We start from the raw sequence: 17,211 nt of genomic DNA, 5'->3' as shown, positions 1-17,211 counted from the left end.
TTCTGTGTCGAACACAGAAAAGCTCATCGTAGAAATTGAATCCCGAATTGTATACAATAATTTTATATGAATATTGATAACGAAAAAAAAATATTGTGAAATAATATGTATAATTATATTATATTATTTCTTGCTTCTCGATTTATTTAATGAATTTAGCATCTAAAAAATTGTGTGAGATATATACATTTATATTTCATACGGGGAAATTGAATATTATATTGAAATTAAAATAATTTTTTTTTTCTCTAAAAAATTAATAAAGCAATTTCTTCGCGAATGTACTACCCGACCTCGAGTCGCTCGGCTTAACCGCCTAGTCTAGTTACCTACGTTTTTGAGCCGGCGGCCGCTAGTCGCCGGCGGCTAGCCGACAGTGCGTATGGGCCCGTACCGACGACTGATATTTTAGGACGATTATAAAATTAATTTAAAAACTATGTCATATCATTATCAGTTCTCTGTGGGAATATTGTGCTCAGGTTCTAATTATTGTGCATAGTTTTATGGTTCATAGTTATTTTTCAGAAGCCATGAGCGATTAATAAGATGACTTTACGCCGAAATGGAACCAAACTTATTCAGTTAAATAACCGCCCGCATCATAATCATTGTTACGCGTTCGCCATGACAAGATAAAAAATACGTTTTATTAGCGTTTAGGTACTTTGATCCACATTAACTTTCAATCCTCGTACATAATACTAACTATGTATAACATGTTTACGGTTAACATGTACCTGGTTTATTTGCAATTCGAATAATTATATTAAATCTCTAAACCAATGGAAAATACTTTGGACCATAACCCAATGACAGATGTCATTGCGTTATCGACCATCTTTTTTTTATATTAATTATTTCAATTATATTTTATGATTAATCATTGTAAGCTCTTAAACTAAAAAAAGTAATAACAGGATGAATAAGAGCAATTATAATGAATACTTAATGAGTTTGGATCTATCACGAGCAGTGTTTTAGTGGTCTAAAACATTTTTTATGTCTATTATATTTAATTCACATTATTACATAAAAAAAGTAGTGAGTTTAAAAATAATAAAATGTCTTTAATCAAATTATAAATGGTAGCTTTACTCAGAAAATCTCATAGTATTTATTTATTAATTTTTACTTTAACTGTATTTTGTATTTATTTCTAGATTTATACATCACATATTCTCTTAGTGTAGTTTCACACGTGCCGGATGAATTCACCCGGCACCGGACCGGCGCCATTTACAAACCCTTCACACGTGGCCGGTTTCTTCCTAACCCGACCTATACCCCGTCAACTGATGCCAGTCATTTAGGATTAACGGTTTCACATAAGTCCTTCCACGCATTTTGCGTTAGGATTTTATTTTTGTATGTATTCTACTAAGATAATTAAAAGAGATTCTACTAATATAATTAAAATTTCGAGATCTATTTCTTTCGCTATAGCCTAAACATGAGGAATATATTTAATAATTTTATTACAAGATACCACAATCACTCAACGGCTGACTGCCGGCTCGGTTCATGTTTGAGTTTTACCCCCACCACACTCAATCCGGTACCCGGCGCCGAACAGTTGTAGTGAGTGCGGCCGGCGACAATCCGGCAGCCAGCATCGGGCCGGCGCTGGATGGATTCGTCCGGCACGTCTGAAATGGTAAGTACTAGCCCATACAACACCACCCCCACTACACGGCGCCGGCCCGGTGCCGGGCGAATCCATCCGGCACGTGTGAAGCTACACTTACTCTTGTCTGTATCTGTTTTTTCAGTATCTGTCTTTATTAAAAACTTATTATGATTTGTCACTATATGTATAATTCATATTATGCTTACTTTAAAAAAAATAGGACTTCTACGATTTGACAGTAACTTCAATGACTAGTCAATTCTGCGATTGGCAATTACTCATACGTTTCAGTAAATAAAATCTTTTCTGAATGCATATTTTTTTAATAGGTACATCGATCCTTAGAAACTAATCTCAAAAGGATCGGAAACCAAGGGTCTGACAATAGATTTACGTATATAAACCAGTCAATTTGACGGCTGTCATTAAAAATAGGTATAGTGACCAGATATTAAAAAATAAGTTTCCAAAAATATAAAAAGCATTGTTCAAATATAAAAAGTAAAAAAACCCAAAAAATAATACTGTCTAATACAAATCAGAAATCCGTCAATTTGACGGGTTCCGTAAATCTAGTGTTAATAAACCGTTCAACATCTAGTCATTCTTTCACTACAAAATTACAAAATCAATGTGTAAGTTTAGGGAATAAGCTTTTTGAAATAATAAAAACTTTCATATAAATATCCAAATGTTTATTTTCATCCATAATAAAAAATGTAACGCAATAATTAAATAATGAATATCAAACGTTTACAAAAATAAAGTCAAAATAAAAAACAAAATGAATTGAGGACGGACAGTAAAAATAAATTATATGAATGTAATTTTAGTCCTCGCTTGATTGACCTGCCACACGTTGAGTTCTTCATATTCTTCAATGCATGTATCAACCTAAAACAAAAGAGTATTATAGTGGTTGTATATAAAAATAATTATTTTATACAAATTACAGTATTTTTTTTACCTGATCAGGTTTGAATCCTTTATCGATGCATCTTTCATTAACTTCGCTGATCTTTACAGTTTTGTTCGATCCAGCCAACTCTCTGATCAGCGAGAAGATCTTATCGGAAACGTTTACAGTTCTATAAAGAAAAGCATTATTATAGAGCTGCAGATAAAATAATAATGATAAAAAAATAATGCAAACCTATGAGCATTAGGATCATCAACGTGTATCAAAGACTGTTTCGACATCTCGACCAATCTGATGCCTTCAGCGACGTCTTCTTTTTCAACTGCATCTGACAATCTATAAAATTAAAATGAAAACATTTATTATTAAATATATTTCTAGTGGTGATTTTTTTATATGTAAGAGTAACTTTTTTAAAGACAATACCTCAGTCTTGCCAGTGCCGTGGCAAGTCGGAGTATAGCTAGTAAATTCCTCGCTGAAGTGAAAGTCATGTCTCTTGAGTTGCGGGCTTCCTTTCTTAATTCAACGTACGATGCTGAAATACATAAAAATATTACATAATAAGATAATTCATAATTGAATTTAAATTATGCTTCATGTATGTATCATACTAACCGACAATATAGTCTGTCAAATCTTCTGGAATGTTAGGTTCCTTGATTTTGCATAGAGCAATGTAACGTCTCATTAGACCCATATCTAACGCTTTAACTCTGCATGGCGGATGCTTGCTGTTGGCGTGAACGTATGTGATATGACGAGCGAGTTCCAAATCCTTATCTCTGTAGAAAGAAATACGAAAATATTTTTGGAAAGAATTTACATACAACTGTCCCTATCTTTTCATTATATAAAATACTTGATTATGTTTCTTTGCGTTTTTTTATTTAGTAGAAAAAAGATTAATTTATTTTCAAGTTATTTACTTTGACTGTTTTAATTTGTATTTGAATTGTTTTATTTAACTAGCAGTCTATATTTTATTTACATGCATAAATCAGAAGGTAGCACTTCGGAAAGAATACACAGATATAATACTCAATGGAAAAAAAAAGTTTGAATACTACATGAAGAAAATATACAGAGCGAAAAAAGTTGACAGTGAATATATCTACAACTAGAAGGTACAAGAAAAATCAATACCTATTTGGCTTGTCTTGAATCAGCCAAAGCAGATCGAAACGTGATAACAAAGCTGCAGGCAGTTGAATGTTTTGCTCAATTGTTCTTTTCGGATTATACCTTCCATATGCAGGATTAGCAGCTGCCAATATAGAAACTCGAGCATTCAAACAAGTCATGATTCCGGCCTAAAACATTAACATAAATTCACAATAGAACATTTAAAAATATATATATAAATATAAATGTTATAAATCTAATACCTTAGCAATACTGATTGTTTGCTGCTCCATCACCTCGTGAATGGCAGTACGGTCGACTTCCGCCATCTTATCGAACTCATCAATACAACAAACGCCTCGATCGGCTAATACTAAAGCACCACCTTCGAGAGTCATTTCTCCAGTGATCGGATCACGCATAACAGCCGCAGTCAAACCGACACCGGAGCTTCCTCTTCCGGTCGTGTATTGCGATCTTGGCGAAAGACGATCGATATAATTCAACAATTGAGATTTGGCCACTCCAGGATCTCCCATAAGACAGATGTTGATGTTACCGCGGATCTTCATTCCTTGAGCGTTCCTAAAAATATTAAGTATTGTAATTGTTCTTAGATTGTTTATTTTATATATATGTATACAAACCGATCTACGCCGCCAACGAGCAAAAGCAACAGGGCTTTCTTCACATCCTCGTGACCGTAAATTTCAGGGGCGAGACTTTGAGCTAATCTAGAATAGAAAGCGTCATCAGTGAGTTCTGCCATTTCTTCTTCAGTAAAAACTTGCTTGATGTCTTTTTCTTCGGCATTGTTTATAGCAGTGACAACCTAAGTATAGATAAGAATGTATAGTAATGTTATATGCACGATAATAAAAAGTTGTGCTAAGATAAACTTACGTTAGCTTCAAGATATGTTTCGCTGAGTAATCCGCTGATGATTTGTCGAAAACCAGTTTTGAACAACGGTAAAAAGACTCCAGTGATACTGACATGATCGCCAGGTTGGACGTTACGAGTTGTTTCTCCGCGACAATATATAGTCAAAGTACGAGGAATATGTCCAACCGGAACTTGATCCGACTATAAAATTTAAATAAAACATAAAAACTGCTACTGTAATTGTTATGATCAATTACTTGAAAAAATTGTAGATGAAATTTAGGTTACAGCTGTTCGTTTAATTTTTTCAATGGACCAACACAAAGGCTGGATTGCACATAAATAAGGTCATGCAATTTGAAGCGTATGATGTACTAAGAGCTGCTACTAGCAAATAAAATTATTAATTCTACTAAGTACTGCTCACAATTGATCAAATTGAAAGAAGCAATAGACAAGAAGATGCCAATAGAAAGAGCAAAAGTTGGGAAGTTATTGCAACTTGCTGGGATGTTTTTAGTGCATCCACCATATAATATGGACCTTGCACTTTTAGAACTAAAATTGAACATCGGTATTTTACCAGCAACTCCCATGTCAACATTTTTTTCTGGCCAAACTCAAGGGGGGGGGGGGCAATATACATATATAAATGATTAAACTTATTTCAGAGTGTATTTCTGACCCAATTAGATCAATAGCTTTATATCAGCTTTCAAAAAAAGCTATGGAACCATATACCATGTAACTTTGAGTGACTATATAACATAATAAATAAACATACATGCTCCTGAATTTTAATCTCTTGGAACTTCATGAACCTCGATCCTCTGGTCTGCAAATACAATCTTCCGCCAGATTTATTAACTCGGCAATCATCAGTGACGCAGGTTCCGAGTGGCAAGAAAGACATGGAATGTATGGGTTGATACGTTTCAGCTCCACATTGATCACAAGTGTAAGTAGCGACGCACATCATCGGTTTGACTTCTGTGCAACGAGTAACGATACCTCTAACAGTTACAAGTTTACCGATGTGTTCAGCTTTTACTTCGCGAATTGGAATCGTCTTATTCACAGATAAATCCTTGAAGTACACCTCACTAAAATGGTAATATTTTAGATACGTATACGTGGAGGATAAACGAATATTTAATTAAAGATCATACTATCTTCGAATCAACTCTGGGGGGTATTTATTCCTAGGATCTCTTTGTTCGGTTTGAAGTCTATTGCGATTTTCCATCATCAATCTATGCTCGATGTAAACGTCTAGAGCATCTTTAACGACAATCTAAAAACAATAAACAATCAGTAAATTGTTACAAATTTAAAATAATACATATTTTATTTATATAAGTATTACATCTCGCTCTTTGTACTGTGGTAAAATTTCGTAAACAACATCAGATACTAGATTATTGTATCGCTTTGTGTTTTCAATTACAGCTTCCGCTAAACTATCGTTGTAATTATGAAGATCGTCCAGTTCAATGACGAGTGCCACCTAATCGAATAGAAAAATGATTAATTGCTTCACATAAATCTAAATAAACTATATACTATATATATCATACTTGTTCTCGATGAGCCAGCTTGGTAAGTTGCAATGCGTATTTGAAAAGTTTGTGTCCATCTTCATCGGAGCAACAAAATTCAGAGAAGAAAGACTTGAACGTCTCTGAAAGTTACATCAACTTTTAGTATTATACCTACAGGTGTATGCATGATAGAAATTCATAACGTATGCGACATTCTCGCGATGTCAATATAAATAAAATGTATTACCTTTATCTGCAGCATAGTCCCTGGATGCCATTTTGGTATCAAACGACGCAGGACCACACGGCCGTTTGACACTTGGCGGGAATCTCGCGCGCTTTCAATCTTGGTCTAAGTACCAAACGTTTTGTCCATAAATAAAATTAAATATAATTTTCATACTAATTTTATAATTAGCGCGGTATTTATTAGTTTTATATTTATTTAAAAGCATTTAATTTTTTTAAAACGCTCTCATATTCATTGGGGTAATATCGAACAATATTATTTACAGACTCTTGGTAATTATATACTAGGAAGTAAAAAAAACTACAAAAATTTTAAATTAACGGTTTGGTGATCATTGCTCACCTGGCAGTTGGTCTCATAAACATTTGTCACAGTAAGATTGCTCACAAGACAACTTGCTCACACGTAAATTGATCACAAATCGACCTCTCACAAGGCAATTGCTCATACGAATATTTCTCACATAGAACATCACTCACATGGTTTAAGAAATTCAAGTTTTTTAATGAAAGTTCTTTAATTTCAGTATTAACAGGACACAAAATGAAAATACATTCAATTGATTGAAATAAGATAATAAACATTCATACACTGTTTTTTTAATACTTTTATCCAGTTTCCCAAGAAAATTCTCCGAGTTAAATAATAATGTGGTAATCGGATATTTTTGATTTATAAATTGAAAGCATATGGATTAACAATTACAAGATATTTTTTGATTAACTCATCTTCGTAGCTATTCATATAATTTTTATTTGTGCTTTTAATTCTACGCACTTTGTTTAAATTTTATAATTATAATTCACAAACACTATTATGTTTAAAAAAATATTTATTTATAAATGATACAGAATTACAAAAAAATAAATTAAATTATAATTAGTATACAATTAATAATTGCCTCAAATAACAATTTTAATCAACTTAATCAAAAATACACAAATGGATGCACGCAGGCAAATCTTACTTAATATTCTATTTCGACATTTGACCCAAAATCATCCAAATCAATATCGGGCGCTATATCTAAATTGTACGGTTCCATTTTTATTGAATTTATATTTTTTGCTTTCATATCAAAGAAGCTAAACAAATGTTCCAAATTTATAACAGAGTATGCGGAATGAGAGAGTACATCTTCCACGCATTCCTTTAGAGAATGAAAAGCTGCCATCACTTGGGGATTTAATTTTAATTCTGTAAAAATAAAATAAATCATTAGATAAATTGTAAATAGTACTCATAAATAATAAATAAATCACTTACTGTGCACATTTTGTTTGATGATATCGAACAAATAATGAAAATAGCTGATCTGATAGTACAAATCTTTTTCTGTATACTCTCTGAACATGACTCCTTTTTCGCAAAGATTGCACCAAGGATAACCACCCGTAAAATAATGAGGCAATCTAACTGTGCGGTTCGTACAAGCTGGATCTTCGCATATCAACCAGTTTTCGTAATATTTAGAATTATATGATCTCATCTGAACGGTCAGTTGGTTTAAAATGGTCGGTAAATAATCCATCGGTCTCACGCCGCACTGCTCATTTTGACATCGTTCTAAAAACGTAAACGTGTCTCTGTTTACAGTTCTGAACACTTCTCTAATATAATTTTCTGTTTTACAACTACCGTTCATACAGGTAAATATGAAATCATTGCATTGTCTATATTTATCTTTCTCATTTTCGAGCACAAATAATTCAGCATTATCAGTCATGTCTCTTTTAAATTGTTTATAAGCTGAAGGATCAAGGCCGAGAAAATCGGCTATCCTTGCCGAATTCAATCCGTCGATCGGTTCACAAATTCTCGAGATTACCGGATGTAATTGATGAGCTAGATAATAATTAATGTCAACTGTAAGACTTTCGGATGATTTTAATTCTTCGATATGATAAGCTCTTTGCGTGTTGGCATTTTTTGTTCCATCTTCGCATATAATATAAGGAACAATATCTCCCTTTTTATATTTTCTTCCGTTTTTACTGTTCAATCTGAGAGACACTTGTACGTGTGGCTGTGAATTTTTATCGGCATATTCGGTAGGATTTTTAGTTAATTGTTTTGTTATCGTAAGTAGTGACAACGGCATCTTACCGTCTTTTAAATCATCTTTGAGCTTCATCAAATGTGCTTGGATACTTTCCACCCTCTCATCTGGTGATTGTTCAGAAAGTATTTGATTTAAAATAAATTTGCCCGCTTCGGCCGCCAGCTGTGACCAATCTCTTCTTACAATATCTAAGCCTTTTAATTCTTGTGTTGTGACAAATTCGCCGTTCTTATTCTTCGATAAAAGAACGGCTGCATACTTTTTCTTCTTTAGCAATAATAAATATTTGAATACGCCATCTATGTCCAACTCGATTTGTTTGTATTTCTTATTAATCTCTTTTTTGATCTCGTGTCCAATTTTGAACACTTGATCGTAATCCAAGCAATTTGTGTTTATCATTATACTATCGGTGTCACCATATATGACGTCATAGTTTAATTTACTGACTAATTCTTTGGTGTTGATTAAAATTTCACGACCCTTCAGTGTGACCAATGCCGCTAAAGGTTTGGCATAAAATCTGGAATATGTAAATCCTAAACATCCGTACATCGAGTTTGCTGTGAGCTTCAAAGCCAACTGTCGAATGTTATACTGCATATATTGTTCAGGATATAAATCTGGAACTTTCATCAGCTTTTTCACCTCTCGTCTGCTTTCAACGAGCCTTCGAATTTGTGTCGGTAACACACCTGCGTCGACAGTCGACTCTGGCAAAATCATTTCGCTCACTTCTTCGTCACTAGAATGCATAGCATTTCTCTTTATAGTTGTAAAGCAAATATTATATTCTTGGATTATACTCGGATACAACGAATTGAAATCCATCAATAAGACCAAGTTCTCATAGAACCCTTTCTTAGGATCTAAAACGAGACCGCCGGAATAAGCAGGCTTCTTACGAGATTGTACCTGTTTTTTAGAAACTCCTTCTCCACCTTCCACTTCGTTTATTTTCGAATCATCTACATTTTCTTTCTTTCCGAATACCTTATCAGGAACTATGTAATCTTTTTCAGTGAAAGCGTGCAATAATAAGAACTCATTTCTCTCCGATCTACCTCCCATCAACGTTCTAGACATAACATTACCGGCGATTTGAGTTATTTGCAATGCCAACGGTAACACGTTCAATTCATACATCAATCTTAATATATAAGTAGTATCTTGCATAGTCAATGATACTAATTCGAGCAAATCTCTACTACTATCGTAATATTTATACAAATCATCAGGTATAATCTCAACAATAGATCCTTCGGGCATCTTCAAAACATTCGTACATAACGTAATTAAATCATAGCTTCTCGAACGGATCAATTCCATCGACGATAATTTAATATCGCATACTAAACGTCCAAGAAAAGCGTCTTTGGCTAAGAATTTCTTCTGTGGTGCAACAGTACGTCTCAATCGTCCCAATCTCGACCAATTAGGTATATTTTTATTTACAATATTACCGATTATCAAATCTTGTTGATATCCATACAAATCGTGACCGAGAACAATATCAGGATCTAACTTCCAAAATTGCACCAAAAAATAGCTTAAAAGCTCTCTTTCAGATTCACATTTAGTTAGTTTTGTTCCTTTAAATTGACTTAGCGCTTGTTTCAAATCTGTGGGCCAAATCTCATTAGCCGAACGAGTCATGACTAAAAATATATTGAACATTAATTATTTACATCATATAAAAAAAAACTTGTCAAGATGAACTTACTGCAAAAATGTTGCTGAAATGGCGGATTTGCAGGTGGTTTGTGTATTTCATAAGAATTTGTCACCAAACAAGACAACATGACAATCATGTTTAGACGTGTTTTTGGATCAATTATGGTCCGTGTGTTTATCTATAAAGAAAAAATATACTCTACAACATATCTATAGTTACAAATTTATTATTAAATATTACATATGTAAGATATCTATCGTACATAATTCCTTATTAGAAAGGGTTATTATCAACTCTTTGCAATCGGATAGCTTAACCATACAGTCTGCAAACCACTCGAAAGCAATTTTGCGCAATTTAAATGTCATTTTAAAAAAAAAAACACAAATTTCGTACTTTTGATGTTATTGTTAGTCATTCTTTTTGTAATATATTAATTTAATGTAGTTATATAAATATAATACTAGTAATTACATACGATCAAGAATATTTATAATTACCGTAGCTATGACGAGAGGCGGAGGAGCTGCATTTTCGTCTCTCAAAACGGTAACAAAAGCAGGTTTGAGCGCATTCACTTCAATTTTACACCAGGATACTTTATTAGAAACGTGTTCTGGAGCTTTGATCTCCAACCAACAAGGTCCTTTTATCATATTTTCTAATAAAAGTATTTCGAGAGAACTAGTATTTGAACCAAATATATGACTGAAAGTCAAATATTTTTCTGTCGGTGGAACAGGATAATTAGCCTTAAATATATAATCATTGATATTATAAATACAAGCATTAATATTAATATACATCAATATTATATTAAATATTTACAGCATATCTGACTTCCAAGTAGTCGGATTGAATCGGCACTTCTGGCAAATCAAACGCATAATTTTTTGAAACAGATCTCCACCTGAATTCTTTAATATCATTTTTATTTATAAACTTAGTATTAAATTCATTGTAAACATCTTCCATAACCACAGGACTATCAGAATCTGCTTCGAATGTGATAGGATCCAATTTCTAAAAATATTTTTTTATTTAGTTAAATATTATATAATATTTTATAAGCATCTAATACAGTGGTTCTTAACCGGTGCACCGCGGTGCACCAGTGCACCGCGAGCCTATTGCAAGTGCACCGCGAGAAAATTGGTAAAAACAAAAATTCCGCAAAAAAAGTCAAATTTTAATGTTTCAATCAATTTATATTTTATTATAGTCGTGATACCCCACAATGGATACATTTATTACCAAACGAAATTGTGAATAAGAACAAAATATTAATGACACTGGGAGTACAAGTGGAAGAAGTAGTAAAGATGTTACTAGACATCATACGTCTCATACAAAAGAAAATATATCTTGTAAAAAAAAAAAAAAAAATTAACAGTATTCTGAAGAATATTTACGTTTCAGTTTTACTAGCATCAATGAGGAAGGATATCACATTCCACTATGTGTTGTATGTGGAGAAAAACTGTCCAATAGCGCGATGTATACTGACAAGTTAAATCGCCACTTCACTACGAAGCACGCCGATCTTGCATCAAAAAGTAAAGATAACTTCAAAAGATTGTTAAGCATGCAAAATAAACTAGCGAAATATTTTGAAAAAACTGTTAAAATTTCCGATAAGGCACAACTGGCGTCATACAAAATTGCTGAATTGATTGCTGTACAATTAAAACCACATACCATAGCAGAGTCTCTAATTTTACCTGCATATTGTGAAATAGGAAAAATTATGTTTGGTAATGAAGCAAAAAGGATATTATGAAAATTCCTCTTTCAAACGATACAATAATAAAAATAATTAAATATGTCGGATGATACTGAGAAAACAGTTAACGATAAACTTTCCAAGCGATATTTTGTTTTACAACGACGAATCTACTGACATTACCGGTAAGGCACAAATACTAGGATTCGTTCGTTTCATAAATGAAAACAAAATAGTGAATCAATATCTATGCTGCAAAGAACTTACCGAGCATACGTCAGGACAAGATGTTTTTGATCTTATTTATTCATATTTAGAACAATTTAAAATATCATGGGAGTTATGTGTAGGAATTTGTATGGATGGTGCTCCTTCAATGGTAGGCTTATTTAAAGGATTTGTAACACTTGCAAAGACAAGAAAATCTAATATTATATTTACGCACTGTTTTTTACATAGAGAATCTTTAGTTTCGAAAACTTTACCAGCAACACTAAAACCTGTACTAAATCAAGTTGTAAATATAGTGAATTTCATAAAATCAAGACCTTTAAAAACACGCATGTTTAAAAACTTTGCATTTCTATGGAAGATATGTACGAGTGTTTGCTTTTTCACACTGAAGTCAGGTGGTTATCTAAGAGTAAAGTTTTATGCCGATTAATAGAACAAGGTATGGATTATTTTGTAAAATGTCTTCAAAATAATGATTGGTATGCTAAAGTGGCATATTTAGCAGATATTTTTAATTACTTAAATAACGTTAACACAAGCATTCAAGGAAAAAACGAAAAATTCATGACATCCATTGACAAATTGACAGGATTTCGGAGAAAAATAACTCTTTCGAAAAATCGAATAATAGAAAAAAAGTAGATATGTTTCCTTCACTTAACGAAAACATTCCCAAGAAAGTTATTCCCGCAATAATAGAACATTTAACTTTATTGGAAGAAAAAATTGCACATTATTTTCCATTCTTAAATATAGAAAATTATGACCGGATACGAAATCATCAAATTAGTCTAATTGTCGACTGATCGTACTCTAAAAAATAAATTTTCCGAAATAACTGTGAAGAATTTTTGGATTACTGTCCAAGAGGAATAATTAGTTATTTACATGAAGGCACTGAAAATTTTGTTACAGTTTTCAACATCATATTTGTGTGAGCTTGGTTTCTCAACAACAACTAATTTGAAAACTAAAAAACGAGAAAGACAGAAAAAAATTTAAACGAAGAATTCAGGGTAACTACATAAAATATTCGACGTAATATTTCTGATATCTGCAAAAGCCAACAAGCTCAGGTATCACAATAATTAATTTTTAATCGATCATATAAATTCCATTATGTTAAGCAGGAACATCATTTTGGGTAAACAAAGGGGGGAAAATGCACCACTTAGATTGGCCATCCAAAGAGCATCTTTAAATATTAATACAAATATTTTTAATAAAACACGTAATTAAGAATTGGTTTCAGGGCAAAATTAACTACCTAAATTCATTTTCAATACTAAACTTTTTCATATAATTTAATTTAAAAAAATATGTAAGAAATTTGTATGTAATTTTGTATGGAACTATTTTTTTTTTAAATATGTAATAAAAATTATGTCCACATATTTTTTTCGACCTCTTAATTCTGGTGCACCGCCACTTTTTCCCATGATCAAAAGTGCACCGTGACTTTGAAAAGGTTAAGAACCACTGATCTAATACATACGTATTCCCTTGGTAATAAGTATAATTTTTTCTCTATGTTTCTAACAGCAACACAACATGAGGCGCATCCTTTTAATGGGTTATTTTGATCGATGTAAACCTTTCCAAAGAGAAAAACAACGCCCGGTTTTACGAAACGATCTTCCCAAGCGTCCCACCAATAAAATCGAAAAGCTTTCGATCCATCTTTATAAGTATAGAGAGGAAGACTTTCAAAGTCATTTTGCATCGATATAGGAACTTGATCAGGACTTGAGAATAAATGTGTTTCTTGTTTCAGTGGAACAGCTTTTACTTTCGTATCAATATCTATGAAATCGTCCACATTTAATCCGTCGATCTCCATATTTTCCGATTTTACTATGAGAGGTTCTTGTAGTGAATCGTTATCGAAATCAATTCCGTCAAAATGCAAATCTTGCGAGTTAAACTCTTCGATCTTTTGAGTCAGCGATTCAGAATCTTTCAATTCAATCAGCGGTTCTTTTTTTATTACTTTAACTGGTTCCTTTTTGGGTGAGACAACTTCTACAATTCTATGATCGTCATTTTCCTAAAACAACAGCAATAAGGATTATGGATTCGTACAAATTGTATCATTAAAAACATACTTTTTCATCCACTAATTTAGGAGCTTCTTTTTTTATTTTAAAATCATTTAGCGCTGGTATACTTTTGGGTTTTACATTAACAGAGTTAAAGGATTTGAAATAATCCATAGCTTCACGTTTACTCTGTTGAAGAAAATCAACCGGCCTTGATGTATTAGAAGTAGACTTGATAGCTCTATTTTTCTCTGTTGGTTTGCCAACATTATCGGAATTTATTTCTGACATAATATCTGATAAAATATTATCTTCAGATATTTTTACATCCTAAAATTTAAATACATTTTTAAATATTAATACATTTTAATAAAAACACTTATTAATTGAGAGATAACAAACCTCTTTCTTTTTATTAGGCATATTGCTGATCATACTACGAATGCTTCCTTTTCCTTGGTTCACTGTATTATTCGAAAGAGCTGAAACCTTTGACTTTCTCTTTTTAGCACGATTATCCTTATTTTTGGTGCTAGTTGACCCATTCTTAACATCTTCAATGTCTTCATCGTCGAATATCTCACGACCATCCTCCACATAACCCATACCATCTGTAATTACAAATACCAATTATCCTTTGATTGTACGGCAATATATCGTTGACGATTTTGTGCAAAAAATATGTAGGATAATTTATTATAGAAGAACAAAGTTATGTTTTTTCAGTATGCATCGTAAATTCAATGGAATACATTTAAAGATTGAAACAAAGACATAGATGTGAATTTTTTTGATACTTTCTTGTTATCTAAAGTAATTTTAAAATATTATTTAGTTTTTCAATTGTTTTTATCAATACACAATATATAATACGTTTTTATTGCAACCAAAAATAATTTGAATACAATAGTCACCACATGAAAAAAGTAAGTGCATAAAATAACTCCTGTTTTTTTTACATGTACCTTAAGTAAATCTAATTTTCAAACAAATTAAAGTTATACTTGAAGTATACAAACCATCATCATCAATCCAATCATCTTCCTGTCTCTGAAGAACTCGATCGGTATATTCGGTTTCGTCGACTGTGTCGTAAACGTTCTCCAAAATACCGACGTCATATTTCCTTTTAGTGCCTTTCAATTCCCTCAGCTTTTCCAAAGCTGAAAATCTGCCTTGCTTGTCGATCTTCTGCCTTTTGGCTCGACCGCCTGACATTTTAACAATTGTTTTACATGAATTACTACATATACATCTCAAAATACGTGTACTAGTGAAACACAATTTATAACCTGTAGGACTATCCATTGAAAAGCCTTATTGAAGTCACAATGATCGCGAACTTCGCGCGGGAAACGTTTGACGTATAGAATTCGTGGTCATAACAACGTTTATTTTAGCCATAAGAAATTTACATAATACGGTATAAAATAAATGTAATATTCAGATAAATGATTATATTAACACTTTTTTGGATAGTAAATAGATATTTTTTTATTATTCTTATATCAATCATTTATACTCTTTAAAAAATATTATACACACGAACTAACACAGCAAAATTTGCATTATATTATTAATAAAACTGATTTCTTAATAATATGCTATCAATAATATGAAACTTAAAAACAACCCGTACAAAACCATTTCGTGTGTCACAAAATGGTGGTGAAGTGATATTTTTTTCGACGGTACTTTTCTGATTGCAGGAATTAAGAAAAAAACTTTTTTCAATAATTAAAACAATAAAATAAATGTCAGCTTTTCGCATTCCGATCCCATACGCGTTCGGGCCCGTTTATTAGTATGCGAGCGGGATGCTGCTGCCCCCAAGCGTGAAGCAAATGCACCGTGTCGAACTGTTACTTTTAAAAATAAACGTCCAAGTTGTTAGTAAAACTCTTCGTTGAAACATAACGACTCATGAACAAGTACTATAATGACTTAAATAAAATAATGCATTGTCTAGAACAAACGTACTCTTTGCAATAATTGAAGACTATATATAAAGCTGCAACACTTGTAATGATTTGATTCAAAGTCATCAAAAAATATGTCACCATTCTAAAGTGAATAAGCTTGATCCATCAGAACCAAAGCATGGCAAATCCAACAATTTTTACTGTGATAGCCAAATTTACACTTTTGTTAAGAATGTGAAAGTAATTATGCTACTAATACAAATATATTAATTTATGCAATTTATCTTAAAATTAAATTAACACCATTTTTTCAATTTTAGGATGGATAGACGTCCATAATAAAATGTATAGAAGACCACAACCATCCTATACTAAATGTTCAACTTCTCTTTTGTTTGCCTCCATCTGAGGAAACTAAAAACAGACTCTTCTAATATTTCGATACGGGGCTACAAATTTCTCGATAATCATCTACAGCTATGGAATGAAGATTATAACATAGAAATGTCTTGTGCTTCAATAAATCCCTAACATAAATATTTTATACATACATATATGCAGGGATTTAAATTTAGGTCGACGTGATGACTGCAATGAGGTAATTTATATTGGAATGATTTAATTATCAAATTTAATATATTGATATGTGTGTATGATGCAGGTTTTGAAAGATAAAAAAGAAGTTTGAAAAACATCAGACGTTGCACGGTGGGGTATTTGCTCGATCTGGGCAGCCAAAAGTCGATTATGAAAATTTAAGCGCAGGTAAAAAAAGAGTTGCTCTGTAAAGCTGATAATTTTGCGCATAATAATCAACAATTCCCCCACTCCTTGCATAACGCTAGCGCCCCCACAATCGGTTGGAAGTCAGTCATCCCTTCGAGTGCACGCATCGGTTTCTCGGGGTCGATTGCATACTCGTACATTGGACAATTATTATTATTTTATTTGAGTGACAAATATTTTTAATACCACAAACAAAAAGTTATACTAATGTTTAATTGAAAAATAAAATAACAAACACTTATTTTTGATAATAGAAAAAACAATAACACTTTTTTTAATAAATCATTAATATAAGAGTTTCTTAAAACTACGAAGAATTGAAAAATACGGCTTAAGTAATAAACACGGGTTCATACACACATGAAATTTTGTTATAAAAATATTTAATTGTAATTATAAGTGTTTCAAATATTAAATCAG

General features: G+C 32.2%; 2 protein-coding genes across 2 annotated transcripts; both read right to left on the bottom strand.

The window, feature by feature from the left end:
• Nucleotides 1–2,310: 2,310 nt before the first annotated feature.
• Mcm7 (minichromosome maintenance 7) lies at nucleotides 2,311–6,433 on the bottom strand. Its single transcript, XM_088194060.1, has 14 exons — nucleotides 6,348–6,433; nucleotides 6,137–6,240; nucleotides 5,926–6,066; nucleotides 5,729–5,853; nucleotides 5,344–5,662; nucleotides 4,578–4,760; nucleotides 4,322–4,506; nucleotides 3,938–4,259; nucleotides 3,696–3,862; nucleotides 3,168–3,334; nucleotides 2,976–3,087; nucleotides 2,784–2,885; nucleotides 2,598–2,718; nucleotides 2,311–2,524 (listed from the first exon to the last, which is right to left on the bottom strand). The coding sequence occupies exons 1-14, from the start codon at nucleotides 6,376–6,378 to the stop codon at nucleotides 2,444–2,446; spliced, it is 2,160 nt and encodes a 719-aa protein (XP_088050186.1). The 5' UTR covers nucleotides 6,379–6,433; the 3' UTR covers nucleotides 2,311–2,443.
• A 786-nt stretch (nucleotides 6,434–7,219) lies between these two features.
• PolA1 (DNA polymerase alpha catalytic subunit) lies at nucleotides 7,220–15,469 on the bottom strand. Its single transcript, XM_088194059.1, has 10 exons — nucleotides 15,376–15,469; nucleotides 15,103–15,294; nucleotides 14,486–14,694; nucleotides 14,150–14,413; nucleotides 13,540–14,091; nucleotides 10,916–11,110; nucleotides 10,588–10,839; nucleotides 10,136–10,265; nucleotides 7,617–10,070; nucleotides 7,220–7,547 (listed from the first exon to the last, which is right to left on the bottom strand). The coding sequence occupies exons 1-10, from the start codon at nucleotides 15,389–15,391 to the stop codon at nucleotides 7,318–7,320; spliced, it is 4,494 nt and encodes a 1,497-aa protein (XP_088050185.1). The 5' UTR covers nucleotides 15,392–15,469; the 3' UTR covers nucleotides 7,220–7,317.
• Nucleotides 15,470–17,211: the final 1,742 nt, after the last annotated feature.

Source organism: Plectrocnemia conspersa, unplaced genomic scaffold (assembly GCF_051122295.1).
Source record: "Plectrocnemia conspersa isolate PC_06_02 unplaced genomic scaffold, ASM5112229v1 ptg000010l, whole genome shotgun sequence".
In the NCBI taxonomy this organism is placed as follows: domain Eukaryota; kingdom Metazoa; phylum Arthropoda; class Insecta; order Trichoptera; family Polycentropodidae; genus Plectrocnemia; species Plectrocnemia conspersa.
Note: the sequence above shows the minus strand (reverse complement) of the source record. Positions and strands in the feature narration are given on the sequence as shown.